The 15321-nt window shown below is 41.6% G+C and overlaps 2 protein-coding genes across 4 annotated transcripts; one reads left to right on the top strand and one right to left on the bottom strand.

Moving 5' to 3' along the window:
* The first annotated feature begins 992 nt into the window (after positions 1-992).
* On the top strand, positions 993-2642 carry LOC118426658 (putative uncharacterized protein ENSP00000383309). Of its 2 annotated transcripts, none has more exons than XM_035836174.1 (2): positions 993-1121; positions 1333-2642. In XM_035836174.1, the coding sequence occupies exons 1-2, from the start codon at positions 1014-1016 to the stop codon at positions 2344-2346; spliced, it is 1122 nt and encodes a 373-aa protein (XP_035692067.1). In that variant the 5' UTR covers positions 993-1013; the 3' UTR covers positions 2347-2642. The 2 variants fall into 2 exon arrangements, with proteins under 2 accessions (XP_035692067.1, XP_035692068.1); XM_035836175.1 differs by having other exon boundaries at positions 993-2097; positions 2149-2642.
* Positions 2643-4051: 1409 nt separating this feature from the next.
* LOC118426384 (GTPase Era, mitochondrial-like) lies at positions 4052-14398 on the bottom strand. Of its 2 annotated transcripts, none has more exons than XM_035835740.1 (12): positions 14213-14398; positions 12918-13052; positions 12407-12537; positions 11956-12033; positions 11252-11298; positions 10416-10477; positions 9867-9982; positions 9030-9637; positions 8560-8686; positions 8129-8278; positions 6758-6838; positions 4052-6313 (listed from the first exon to the last, which is right to left on the bottom strand). In XM_035835740.1, exons 1-12 carry the CDS (start codon positions 14304-14306, stop codon positions 6182-6184), a joined length of 1761 nt encoding a protein of 586 aa, XP_035691633.1. In that variant the 5' UTR covers positions 14307-14398; the 3' UTR covers positions 4052-6181. The 2 variants fall into 2 exon arrangements, with proteins under 2 accessions (XP_035691633.1, XP_035691634.1); XM_035835741.1 differs by having other exon boundaries at positions 12951-13052.
* Between the last annotated feature and the right edge of the window lie 923 nt (positions 14399-15321).

Genomic DNA, 15321 nt, shown 5'->3' with positions numbered 1-15321 from the left:
AGCAATCTTCAATTCTATTTTCGCGTGATACTTAGTACGCTTTATCTCCATCAGTTCTTTACAGGACAAAACAATAGACATAGCCTCTATCAGGCTCCCCAGGTTGCTGGAAAAATAGTAGAAATTGGCCAAATAGACAGAAAACACACCAGAGGAGTTGGTTGGTCGAGGAGTACAGTTTGCAACCTGGGGAGCAGTACATTGGAGTTTGTTCTTGTTTATACTTGTCTCATTTGTTGATTGTCACATGAGAAAAAACACAAGTTTGAATTTAAAGTGATTTAAAGAGATGTAATGCTAGTTCACCTTTATCCATTGGGTAACCAAAAACGCTATTTGGGGATATCACGTCGACAGACGTTGGTTTCAAATTGCAATAGTTTCAGTACATTGCAGTTTAAAACTACCACCCATCGGCTTGATGTGCCTAGATACCCCGTTTTTAAAAGCAACAGATATAGGTTACCCCGCAGATAAAGGTAAACAAGCATTACCAAATTTAATGCAGCATTTAGTAGTTCTCAGTTATTCTTAATACTAGTACGTAATATAGTTGGAAACTTTAAGGTGACAAGTCTTCTGTACAACTTATCAATAATCTGTATTTTTGTTTCAGGCCAAAGCAAGACTCACTTCATATTCAGAAACAACTTAACAACGCAAAATGTTTCTGAGAGTACCATCATTAAGTTTATATTTTTAATTAGACATTGTAGACAAGACAAACTGTTTGCCAGTAATGATTTTCTTTAAATGACTTTTTAAGACCTCGATACAATGCTCAAGATGATAAATGCTTGTTTTGTAGTGAAAAAAAAAGCAAATTAAATCGGTGTATCATTGGTTAAAGTGCAGTGAAACTACAGACTAAGCAATCTATTTACATGTATAAAGAATAGTTTCTGCCTTGATTTCAGTAAGACTTAAGTTGTTCGGATTATGGGTATCTTATTAAAGGGAGATTATATCTAATAGTTTGCATGTTTCCCTCACCTCATGCACTTTCCCCTCACATGCTCTCTCCTCACGCACCCTCCCTATATATGCATAATGCACCATCCCCTCACGCACCCCCTCACAAACCCTCCCCTAGCGCACCCTCCCTAATGCACCATCCCATATATGCATAATGCACCCTCCCCTCATGCAACCTCCCCTATATATGCATAATGCACCATCCCCTCACACAACCTCCCCTATATATGCATAATGCACCCTCCCCTCATGCAACCTCCCCTATATATGCATAATGCACCATCCCCTCACGCACCCCCTCACGCACCCCTTCTCAAACCCTCCCGTAGCGCACCCTCCCTAATGCACCATCCCATGATGCACTCTCCCATAATGCACCATCCCCTCATGCACAATCCTCTCACAGGCACCCTTCCCTCACGTGCTCTCACGAAACCCCCCCTCACGTGCTCTCATGAACCCCCCCTCACATGCTCTCACAAACCCTTTCCATCACGTGCTCTCACGAAACCTCCCCATCCATGCTCTCACGAACCCTCCCCTCACGTGCTCTCACGAACCCTCCCACCACGTGCTCTCACGAAACCTCCCCATCACGTGCTCTCACGAACCCTCCCCATCACGTGCTCTCACGAACCCTTTCCATCACGTGCTCTCACGAAACCCCCCTCACGTGCTCTCACGAAACCCCCCCTCACGTGCTCTCACGAACCCTCCCCTTACGTGCTCTCACGAAACCCCCCCATCACGTGCTCTCACGAACCCTCCCCATCACGTGCTCTCACGAAACCTCCCCATCACGTGCTCTCACGAACCCTCCCAATCACGTGCTCTCACGAACCCTCCCCCTCACATGCTCTCACGAACCCTCCCCTCACGTGCTCTCACGAACCCTCCCCTCACGTGCTCTCACAAAACCTCCCATCACGTGCTCTCACGAACCCTCCCCTCACGTGCTCTCACGAACCCTCCCCTCACGTGCTCTCACGAAACCCCCCCATCACGTGCTCTCACAAAACCTCCCCATCACGTGGTCTCACGAACCCTCCCCATCACGTGCTCTCACGAAACCCCCCCATCACGTGCTCTCACGAACCCTCCCCATCACGTGCTCTCATGAAACCTCCCCATCACGTGCTCTCACAACCCCCCCCCCCTCACACTCTCACGAACCCTCCCCATCACGTGCTCTCACGAACCCTCCCCTCACGTGCTCTCACAAAACCCCTTTCACGTGCTCTCACGAAACCTCCCTATCACGTGCTCTCACGAACCCTCCCCATCACGTGCTCTCACAAAAACTCCCCATCACGTGCTCTCACCTCACGCTTCTACCCTCACGTGCCCTCCCCTCAAAGGCAACTGCCCTAACACTGCCTCCCCTTTCTCACTCTCGCCTAATGCACCCTCTCCCCAATCACACTCCCCCATGCACCCTCCCCTCACGCACCCTTCCCTTATATATAGACAGTTTTGCTTTTTGACCATAGTGAAATGTATACTCAGCAAAAATGGTGCAATGTTTGCTTAGAACTGCAAGTGGTGCCAGTGATCACAGTGATCATGATTTCTTCAATGTAAGCACACAAATTCAAACTTGTGGGCAAATAGTGAAACTGCAAACTTTGCAACAACTATGGTGCAATAAATATGGAGTAAAATGGTGACTTTTGACTCCACCTCTTCTTTGTGTCAGTATAGGTATTACCATCTTTGATATAAATGATTATAAAAGAAAAGCAACCAACAACTGTGTCCCTGTCCTTGGTGCTGATTGGTCATTCATGTCTCTGGTCCGTGGTCAGTTGACTCAGTTCACATTCATACTACCAACAACACAAGGTCAGTGCACGAGGCACTCTCATGTGACAAGTTGTAATGTTAACTATCTTAAGTTTGTAGGGACTTAAATATAAAAGGTAAACCAGTCATCGGCTTAATCAAAGTGAAGCATGATGCTTTATAAAGTAGCCTGCAATGCGGCTTTGTGACAGCTCGCATTTTGGCCAAGCACACAGGGTGACTACCGGTATAGCACATCCACTCCTTTTCAGGCAAATTGCCTTTAAGCTTGCCCAGACACAAGTACACAATATATTCTGAACATCTTTTTAAAAACACAATTTCCTAGTACATGAAGAAGAATAGTTGTCCTTACAGTTCCTTTCAAAACTGCATTCGATACAGGTGATATCTTGCCCGGGTGTGAGAAGGATACTACAACATAAGTATGTGTATGACAAGATAACTGACCTCACCTTCAACAATGGCATTTACCTGAAGTAACCCAACAGAAGGGGAGAATCTTTCTATTATCAGTACCCAGTACCGTAACTAACCTGAAACCAGCCCTTAGGGTCAACTTAAACATCTCATCAATCATCTCAAGATACACAAATCCATGAAGACAACACTCCCTGGTGTATACTGCTGTGTACATGCAGAAGAATATTTCTCAAAGCAGTGAACTTCCATTGGAAAACTTGCATACTATTACAGGTGCCATCTTGCCCAAGTATAAGTTATCATGCATGTTCAGTTCAGTTCATCGGAACTTCATCCTCATATGAGTTGCCATTAACAATGTCTAACCATGCATCTCTATCTAGCATGGCGGCTAGCAGGTTGTAGTCCTTTAAAACCGACCTCCTCCTCCAGAACTTTCTTGAGTGTCAGGTTTGGTCATCCCCTTTTTCTCTTTGCGTCAAAAACGTGCAAAGATATTTACCTGAGGTAAACCAACAGAAACTTAAGAGAGAATCTTCCTATTGTCAGTACCCAGTACTGTAACTAACCTGCTGACGGCTGCGATGAGCCCTTAGGGTCATCTCATCAATCATATTATAGGACACACAAATCACCTTGAAGACAACACTCTCTGATATGTACAGCTGTGTCAAGGAACATAACAGAAGTATTCTCCAAGCAAATCCAGCTCATTTTCTGTTTTACTCCCCAGTATTGTAACATTGGTACAGTACTCTTTTCTAGAAGATGATGCTGATTCAGAAAAAAAACTACACATACTAGTATTACTACCGATATCCTCTCAAAAGAATAAAGAATGGATTAAATGCAAATCTCTGTAAATTTTACTCAGAGCTGTTCAGTCCTTTCCTTGACCCCAATGACAGAGATCATCGAGGCTTGTTAGAATACTCACTAGGCTGTTGGACACAAAACAATCCAAAGGCCCTCAGGGTTGTACAGACAACTCTCCCTGTGATACAAGCGGAGGCACACAGGTCACAGAGTACAGTCCGATTATTCATTTCATTACACAACTTGTCTATCTAACCGTGCTTGCAAAATTCCTATCTTTAAACAGCTGTGAACAGTACTCACAATATAGTACATTTTAGAGCAAGAAAAAAGCCAAAATAATGAATAGAAGACTACTAAACAAGCAAGAAGTAATACAAAAGAAAATGGTATCCATCAGACAAACTTTTTTATTGAAAATGCAAAATGTATATTTTATGCCACATCTGATTTTTTTGTCATGACAAGCAATACTGTGGGAAAAGATTTGAAATACCTTATGATGGAAAGTGATTAGAAATAAAACCATGGAGTACGTGGGAAAAGACAACCTCAAGCCAACCGTTCACACTTACGAGTAAGCAACGTCTTCAGAAAAGACGCTGGAGCATGTTCCCCGTACAGGAACTTAATTCAAACCAGTACACAACAAACATGTTTTGCCGTGTGGCTTCTTCAGTGTTATGGGCTCAAATGAGCATAGTACAATGTAGAAATAAAACCATATGCTACTGATTTGATCCAGAATGCAGGACTATAGCCCCAAGCTGTGTAACGTCATCAGTACACTGACGCAAGAGAGCACACTGTCAGCATTGTCTGATGCAAACATGTTAGACACGTGTCTGGCCTTCTGCAGGGTCATACTATCCTTGGCCTTAAGAAATGGGTACTGTAAAATCATTTATTTTCACAGGGACTTCATTTCATGATAGTAGGGCTTTTGCTGTGCTTTACGATTGAAACACTCCTTTACAACTGTAACCATAGACAGTCAGGAATTTATAGTGGATAGGTCACCACAAAAATCAAACCAACACAATGCAAATTAAGAGTGAAAAAAAAAAGGAAATGAGTCTATTGTGGAGTGGAGCAGAATGTTTGTTTCAACTTGATGACTGGTAGTTTATTTAGTTCCATGAAGCAAGCAGCAAAGATCTTAGTGCTACGAAAAGGCTCTCCGATTGCATACTAGAAGCTGACAAAGTTTTGAAGAAATCCAAGGTGGATGCCATACTCACTAGCACCACCTATCAGGCTGTATCAGTACTGCGGCTACAGTACAGTGCCTGTCAGAGAAGCAACAAACATGCACTCCTGTTTCCTCACTTTGTCACACACAAAAAAGAATCATACTAGAGCAATATTTTTAATTATATATATATATATATTCTTAAAGATGTTATATAACATTCTTAGTTAGAGAAATATTTTTGCAATGCAATGATGAAGCATTATCAATTTACTGGCAGCTATATCTCATTTATTTTCAACATATTCATGAGAAAATCATACCACCATGGACTGAACAACAGATACCATATCCTCAATACATATTGAAGCATTTACTCAACAACCAGTGTCTATGCTATAATGTATACATTCTGCATATGTCTTTGCAGAGGGTTTTTTGGGAACAGTGGTTCTAGCATTGAGCCACCTCTTTTTCTCTTACCTCGCCAATATACTTTCACAACTGTAAATTTCATACCAACAACATATCAGCTGCCAAACGTAAGAGTTTGTGGTGGTAAAGGATATGATGTATTGATTCTAAATGATGCTGTCCAGCTAGTCTCCAAGCAGACCTGTCAGCTGGATGAGAAAAGAGAAGAATTTGTCCAGATAGGGACAAATAATTTGCCATGGGATCTCAGTCAGTCTTTTGCAGTCTATCCAGCTATCATGTCTACCTGCCGGTCAGTTCACTCCTAGGTTAGTTAACTCCTACTAGGCTGTTATTCCTATTAATTTGTCCAAAGCCTCCTGTTACTATTGAGCCAGGCCAGAGTATGGTAGAGACTACTGCCCAGCTAGGTGGCAAGCTGACTAACTGGCCTACTCACTGACGCCACCTATCAGTCTGTATTGGTACTGCAGCCACAGTACAGTTGAACCATAATAAAATCTAAGGCATTGGGAAAACCACCTGAATAGATGATGGTTACTTTTGCAGCCCAGCGTACTTCACTCCCAGCTTGAGGAAGACATCAGTGAAGAAGGTGTCCTCCATTTCTTGAGCTGCCTCCTTGGCGATCTTCTTGATGGTGGCTCCTTTTGGACCAATCAGCATAGGCTGCCGGGGACACAAAGGGACTTTAATATTCCATGCATCATTTCATCAGGTTAGGAAATAACAGGATCACAAAGTTCTTTTAACAGAATACTATATAGTAATAAAATCTCAGCCAATGTAAAAGTGATGGATATCTTAATTCAACTTAGCTCACTTCTTATAGATATGCTGGTCATGTGCAGTATTTATAGGTTTATTGTACGGGGAAGATTCCCCAAGCTCTTATCGAGAAGCACAAGGAACAGTGGACCATGGTTTTATGTCCTGTCCTAAGAACTGCGCCAATTTCCAGTAGTGTGCCTGTAGGGTGAGTTGCTTGAGTAACTGCTTTTTGGTTTATCTTATTACCTGAATGTCTAACCTTCATTAACGCTACAAAAAACATACCTTTCTTGGCAAAGGTAAAACAATAACTACAACTAGATATCAAGACACAACACTTACCACTTGTGTAGACTTGCTGACGATGAGCTGAATGACAATCTGGAGGTCGCCCCCCTCCCCCTCCTGCCACATCTCAACCTCCTGTACAAATACATCAGAGAGTCAACACATATAACGCTAGTTCACCTTTATCCGCGGGGTGACCTTTATCCGTTGTCTTTAAAAACATAACATTTAGAAGTATTAAGTCGGCTGACGATGGTTTCAAATTTGCAATATTTCCAAAATGTTCTAATTTGAAACCACTGTCTGTCAACTTCATATCCCTAAATATGCTTTTTTCTTACAAACAAACAGATATAGGTCACCCTCGGATTAAGGTGAACCAGCGTTAACAATGTAGGTCACAAAATATCCTGTCAAACAGAGTCAACTCAACAGCCTTTGGTAAAACAGGGGATGCTGCATCCATTGATAATGACAATTTACCCATCTTCAGGCCCACTACGTGGGACAGATGTTGTTTGTTGAAGAAAATGATGTAGTTTAGTGGAGTTTACTCGAGTTGGAAATATCCTTTAAACCTAGAAGTTGTCAGGTAGATTTGCTTTCATTTGTAAAACTATAGTCAAATAAATACTAGATATACATACTCTCCACAAACAAATATTACACATACTGGGGAAACATAGATACTACTACCTCTATCAGAGTACATTCAGTACAACCTAAAAGGCAAAAACACTGCCTTTTTTCTAGACTATGTTTACACAATCTCTCACTGGCTGGGATAATGATCCCCTGCCCGAGGTGGCAGCAACAGTAGGGTCGGTCCCTAGCAGCGCGATTTTAGCCAGGCAACGATTTTTTTGGCTTGTTGCCATGTATCTGTCCTTGGTGCTGAAAAAGGTATCTGACACACAAAAAGCAAATTACAAACTTCCTGGTTTCAGGGCTCGAAATACTTTTTTCTGCATACCTGCACTGGTGCAGGTTACATTGAAAATTACCTGCACCAGACAAATTCTACCTGCAGCACTCTGAATTTAGGAAGTATGGATCATACTAAAATTGTTCAGGAACCTTTGCTATTTTTTTTTAATACTTTATATGTGGTAACAGTCAATGCAGCTAATAGCGATCCACATACACCTAGTACATTACAGAACATTTATGTATAAAACCCAGTACATGGACCAGTGCAGGTTACGTGCAGGTAGACACCAGAAATACCTGCACAGATCCAATTTTACCTTCACTATGCAGGTGATGTTTCGAGCCCTGGGTTTAAAGGATATTTGGTACTCCAATAAACTACATCATTTTCTCTAACGAACAACATTAGTCCTACGTAGTGGACTTGAAGATGTGTATAGGACAGAGAGAGAGAGAGGGAGAGAATCTATTCTTTGAGTGAAGTGTATCTGTCACCTGTTGTATGTTGTAAGGCACCTCCTGTGGTAGATACTCCAACAGTTTCTCCCTGATGGCATGGTAGGCGATCTCATGTTCACTCTGGTCCGTCAGGAAGTCAGGAGAGTACTGCCAGTCTCCTGGCTTAGCCATGGAGAGGAGGTAGTCCTGGGGAGGGAAAACAAAATACTTGATTTAAAAAAATTGAATATCATTTCACAAAAATGTCAGGTTGTGCAAATGGAAATTCATTGACGTATTTGATACAGGGCTGAACTATGATAACTTGTACGTGAGTACTACTACTAGTACATGTACTACTTGCTAGGTTATGTGTATGCACTGTACAGTTGCCAAAAGAACAGGGACTCTATGATACCAGCAGCAATCAAAACTGAACATTAACAAGAAGTCAGATTCTATAGGTCAACTTCTTAAGACATTCTGACCTTGAAATTGTCGACACCTTGACCTTCCTTTGCAGACATCATGAAGACCTCCTGAAAGCCAGGCCAGCCACACTGTCTGGAAATCTCCTGGTGCAGGGCTGTCTTCTCAGGGTCTTTACTCTTCTGTCTGTACAAAATAACATCAAAAACAAAATGTCAGGACCATATCACTTCCAGAACAACATTAGTGGAACTCCAACTGGAACCCTGGCCAGCCACACTGTCTGGAAATCTCCTGGTGCAGGGCTGTCTTCTCAGGGTCTTTGCTCTTCTGTCTGTACATAATATATATAATGTATAATAATCTTTATTTTGCATGTTTTGTTTGGTGGTAATTAGGATCTCCATTAGTGACTGATACATCACTATTCTTCCTGGAGTCCAGGTGAATGGCATTTTCACTAGTGTGAAGTGACGAAAGTTGTGTGGGCACACGATCGGTGACACAGCAGGGAAGTGACTTTACCTACCTCTTCACAGTCTTGTCTCTTTCCTCCACAATCCTGTCCCAGGCGTCCACATCATAACCAAGTGCCATCTTCATCTCTTCTTTAGTCGCACCATCCAAACCATCTTCCGCAACATAACCCTTATCATACATCATCTCTGAGTCTGTAGTCTTTGAGTCTCTCTTGTGGATGTCTCTTTCTTCTACCACACTGGCATCAGTCATTGAGTCTCGTATGTGTGCTTCTACTGTGCTTTGTAACTGTTCACATTTGTCTACTCCATGTGTCTTTGCTGACAAGTCGCTCTCTTGCGATTGTGTCGGCTTGTCGATAGTATCTTCAGAAGAAGTGACAGCATCGATAGTTTTCTCTTTTGGCTCTCTAGCTTCAGAGTCTACTGTATTTCTTACTCTTAGTCTTTCTTCTGTATCAGTTTGGACACATTCTTCTTTCTTTTCACTGAGGACTTTTTTCTTTTGTGCTTTGATCAATGCAGCTTCCAAAGGACTCAGTTCAGGTATTAGTCTCTTTTTGGCCTCCGTAATCTGAATGGGTTCCCCTCCAACAACCCCTGTAGTTAACTTTGCCGCGATTTCCAGCAGCTTGGTTTTGTGCCTCATCAAGTCTGTCTGGAATAGAAAATTCATACAAAATAATGAATTCCAGTGCAACAGTCAATAGAGGAGTCTATTTCTTAAGTTACATACATGTACTAGTAGATAACATTATCAGTACAACAGTCACTTTCATTGGTTTAACCTCTGAAAATGCTTTGACCAATCACAGGTATTGTAACAGTATTCAAGGCATTTGATTGGTTGGCAACATAATTAGATGATAGATATAGCATAGAAATACCTTATTGAGGATGAGTACAGCAGGAATGGGTTTAGGTAAGGTGTACAGTGCTTTACGGAGATCCCACTTCAGTTTCTTCTGAGACTGCCTTTCTGTAGGGTCCACCATCACTGCGACTAGAACAACAATGAAAATCTTCTGATTACAACAAAAAATGCACATTTAAATTCCAGCCTGATAAGTTGTTTATGACTTGCCAAGTTAGTTAAAATGATTTTAAAAAAATGTTGAATTGTTCAAATTAGAAATAGTTATGAAAAGTAACAAAGCACACTAATCAAATGATGTATGCTGTGCTGCTACTGTGCTGTGTTTCCAACATAACACCAGTGGTAATCACAAGTGAATTACCTTGCAACAAAAACCTGGAGTCTGAAGAATCATTCAGTGATGGTGCAATACTTAATAACAGGAGAAGGGCAAGTTTGTGTATAGTTGTGTCAAGTTGATTGAGTAATACTTATATCATTGTCATTGTTCACAAGCAGAAAACGTACTTTGGTTCCATACAGTAGAATTGTACAAAGACAGAGGCAAAATAAAACTTACTTAAGTCTGCTTCCAACATGCTGGCTTTGGGGTCTTTCACCATGGTGTTTTCTAAGTGGTGCCTGAAGAAAAGCATTGCATGATTAAGCAAAGTACGAACCAAGCAGATTTGTTTCTGCATAGGAAAATAGCTTAGCAGGGGTAACATCTGGATAGTACTAGTAGTTCGCTCCTATGTTCACTTCTGCTATCCGTCTGGGGAACTGTACATTCAAAACGATTGGTGCTAACATCAGTTAATGAGCGAATTAAGGAATGGGTTCAAGAGCGCTTGTTTGACGACAACAAGCCCTCCCGCAAGCGGACGGAGGGCTCTTCGGGTGTTGGCATGCCTATTCGACTGAGCGCTTTAATCCATTCCTTAATTCGCTCATGAATGAATGAATGAATGAATGAATTTTATTTGCTCAACAATCGCACAAGGTACAATGTATGGCAACTAATAACAACTAATAGCTATACAGACAATAGTACTAAGAGGCTACATACAAAACAACAACAAAACATTATCGATAACAGTACAGTACATGAGCAATCTGGTCTCGCATTTGGAATACATTACTCATTTGTAGGGACCAATCAGCACCCTCGTCCACAATTTGGACGATTCCGCACATAACACATGTCAAGGTTCCCAGACAGAACAGAATAGAAGTGAGTTCAAGTGACTGTAGTGTATGATAGATATCAGAGTGAGAAGCAACTGTATATGATGTATAATTAACACCGGAGTGAAGTACTTTCTGGGTGGTACCCAGTCTAAGAATGAGTAGAATGCAAGTAGAAACATACGTTATTATCAGGGAGACAGAGCTGATGAAAACAGGAGCACCCACCTTCCTGCTTTACTTGTGTTTGTGAACCCTGGAGTGTCCAAGAACACCTGAATGGCAAAATGGACAAATATGTTGCAATTTACACAATGTCATGCAAACAGTTGAGACACAGAAAGCAATCAAAAGTCGATATGGAAAAAAAAGAAACTCAAATTCTTAACCCTTAAACTGCCAGAGTTTCAGCACTATAAAATACTATCAGTGCCAGGGTTGGCTGCTGACCTCTAAAAAGAAGCCCCCGAACAAGGCCGAAGTCCCTAACTTCCGGGGTTCCTGCGATACGCCTGCGCAAAGTTGCTTCTTCGGGGTAATACGCTATCCTGGATATATCCGGGTGCGGCACACAGGACATGTATATGTGTGCCGAATATATCTGGGTTTGGCAGTTTAAGGGTTTTAAAACTAAATCCTAGTCATATACAGTAAATGCAGAAACTTTCGCAGTGGTTGAATGCTCGCGGTTTTTACGGTGGCCGCTTCAACGAGAACTTAAAACCACCACGAACATTTTTCCATGGCAGTAAAAGACTACAGTGCATGGTGCTACCGTGAACTTAAAACCACCGCAAAAAGTCCTTTATCCCGCTACCGCGAAATTAACTCCCCGCAAACTTAAATGGATTTACAGTATACAGATGAGCACATGGTTAGATCATATTGCATTTTCTAGCCTAAAACCCTAGCCTTATCAGCGGGGTACGTACCACTTGCGTGTCGCCCTCAGTCAGAACAGCCAGAGTTTTCCTGCGGGTGGTGTGGACCTTACTGGACACAGGGCACACCTGATGGGGAGGAGATACCACAGGCTTTTAGCAGGCATGCTTCAAGGCTTTTCTTAAAATAACAAGAAATTGAACACTAGCCGCCCTTACACTGGGGAGCAGATCCTCTGATAAGCCAATCAATGTTTTGTACCTGAAAGGGGAAGACAACAAAACATGGGAGAACTAAGAAATTTTCAAGTTAGAAGATTTAATCTGCATTTCTTACGATCAGTGTGTCAACCTAACAACCTTTGAACTTAACTTAAGTGTATCGTAAGTTTTCATGTAAATAGTTACTAAATACTAACATAATTCAGACTCAGCAAGTTTAATATTGGTATGTTGAATAAAGATTTTATAAGATATTTTAAACCCAGACAGTGGAGCCTACCCTTCTTCCCATGAGTCTGTTGGTGAGGGTAGACTTCCCAGAGTTGGGTGCTCCTACGATGGCTACCGTCACCACACGGGCGGCCGCAGGCTGCCCCGGGACAGAGAAGGCTTTCACGGCATCTGTGGCATCTGGTGCACCAGGAATGAGAAGAAAACGCTTTCTAAAGATACTGTACATAGTACTAGTATTCAAAGATTACACCGATAATTAATGGCAACCAATATTTTTTGTTTGTTTGTTTAACCATAAGCAAACATGAGGTATTTTGTTATAGACAAAAGATACAAGAACTGAAAGTTCTGCTGCAGTACCAAAGTCAAATACCAGGGGCAGGGGGTCCAAAATTGACTTTGACTTTTGTGCTCCCAACACCCACCCACCCACAAACAAAATATACAGTGGAAGCCAGTTATTTGTATTTCTTATAACTGTATTTTTCTGAAAGTAATCACATTTCAGTCAGAGAATCCAAAGAAACATAAACACCCAGACACACCAAAAACAATACCTCCATTTTTCTTGGAGGTAACTATATTCTCACATTGTCCATTGTTGGAGCTGCCGTCACTATGAAGACCACTCTTCAAGTTCAAGAATAATGCTGGGACTAGAGATTTTCTCTCTGGTCTCGTTTGGCACAGAGCTGAAAAAAAAAAACATAACAAATGTCACCATTACAAAAGGACTCACTACCATTACTTATTTACTGGCAAAAAAGTTGCCATTTACTTATTCCACTGTTTCTATAATTTCAGATATTCCTTATAAGAACTCCATATATTCTCTAAGAATATTACCTACAACCAAGGAGGTTTATCCCTGAAAAACTGTGAACTGTCATGTTTTTTAACTTAAAAATATTTTTGCCAGCACAAATCTGTGCTGACAACTTTAGGTACAGCAAGGAGTTAAAAAAAAAAGATTTTTAACCTCCTTGGGTACAGCATGCTGTGTCTGGATTGTTTTTACTTCAATCAGAAGCATATTTACAATAGGACAATAGAGTTAGCAGATATTTCTCACCTTTTGTTTCTACAAAAGCCGTGATAGTTTGGACCAGAGCAGACAACATACTAGTAGTTCTGTCTGGCTGTGGGTGTGTATTTACTACCGGCTAGGTTTTGAACCTGAAAATTTGTCTTGAATATACTGTATATTTTATACAATATTTCACAACTTTATTCAATGCCTTTCTTTTACTACTTCCTGAAATGGGAACAGACTAGGGCTGGGTATCGGTACAGCGTACCGGTACAAAACCGGTTTTTCTTATTGGACCGGTCCAGAAAAACCGGACCTGAAAAAATTAGGTGAACCGGATGTTGGACCGATTAGAAAATTAAAATATTATTTTATCAGGCATTCACACGTTTTGGCGCTTGTAGGTGGAAGAAAACAACAAGAGTGAAGTACAGTAGAGTTTATAGTAATTTCTACCAAGTTTTACAGCCTATCGTACAGGTGCAGTTAGTGTTGAAGGATTTTAAAACGCCAGTGTAAGTCTAATACTCCACCAAACAGATCTATTTGTAGTGAAATGGACCATTGTAATGAGTCATACTGCATCAGGTCCAGGTTCAGGTCCGGACCTGGACCTGATCCCTTGGACCTGAACCGGACCTGGACCTGAATTTTCTGTACCGGTACCCAGCCCTAGAACAGACAGAATATTTCGTCGTCATGTGCGCCATGCCCCCCTCCCCAAAATGTCCCAAATGAAGCTCGATCTCTAACGTTAGCGCATTTCACGACAATATCTAATAATCACACATAGCTGTGATGATAGACGTATGCTATACTCACCCCTTATGCTTAAAAAGTTGGGTAAATTGTTTTGTTTCAGGCAGCCGATAGAAAATTTCATCACAAGCGCGCGTTTTGCCATGGGCGCAGCCATCTTGGCGACTGCCTCGGATAGGTCGAAGGTCAACTTAGCGTAATTTTCTAAGCAGATGTAGGGTAGGCTTCGTTTGGGGGACAGCGGGTGAGGCAGAGAGAAAACGCAGACTACCAGGAAGACGTCCAAAAGTTAACAAACAACTGGACTTAGCGAGCTTGATGAAGCTTAGTTGACTCCTATTTTTCCGCCAGTGAAAAAGAAAGCCTGACGCCTAACCTCTGCTCAGTTGAGAACATGGTTTACAAATATATGCGAAATAAACTCGCCAACAACGCCAAAGTCCCCATTTAATTAACGAAAACTTAAGAACATCGAAGGCGGAAATGATAATGCGGAACATGTCTGATCGTAACTTTAAAAATATTTTCAAGTTATTCGACACTCTTTTTTTAAACTAAAATTTGAACCCAAAGTCATTTCGTTACGAGTTCCGGAGGCACCTTGCCACCTTGGGTCTTGACGAGCATTTTCCTCCGTTCCTACGGTACACGTATTAGCAAGGACGCTATACTACTAAACAACGTCCGTGGTACTATTAGCAAGGAGCTTTTTTGAAAATTAGGGATTCTACTATATAATATATAACGTTGCTTTATTCAAAAGTTGACATGTGGCAAGGTTTACTGCCAAATTTAATGGGAAACCGTGAGGTCAAGGAGGTTAGTGAGGTGAAGTTTTAACCTCCAAAGTTTTTTTGGGAGCGCGATTTTCAACATCGGCAATGTTCGGTAATCCCCAGAGAGATCCTAGTAGCTGCAGTGCGAAGTCAGGAAGTTGGTTGGAAGGATGTCGTTGTTTTGACCTTGAATAAAGGAAACCTCCTTGGTTCAACTTGTAGTTGCACAGACACGCTTCAGAACGACATGGGAAGCCTGCATATCAAACAAAAGACGCAGAAAAATCTTTTTAGACACCAGACATGAGAACTATCTGGCATGAATATGAAAACGGTCGCCGGCGTCCCTTTGATTAAGACTTTTGTACCCACAGTGTGATATGATAATCACCCTAT

The sequence above is a fragment of the Branchiostoma floridae genome, chromosome 11 (genome assembly GCF_000003815.2).
Source record: "Branchiostoma floridae strain S238N-H82 chromosome 11, Bfl_VNyyK, whole genome shotgun sequence".
Classification (NCBI taxonomy): Eukaryota; Metazoa; Chordata; class Leptocardii; order Amphioxiformes; family Branchiostomatidae; genus Branchiostoma; species Branchiostoma floridae.
The sequence above is the reverse complement of the archived record's forward strand: the minus strand, read 5'-3'. Positions and strand labels throughout refer to the sequence as shown.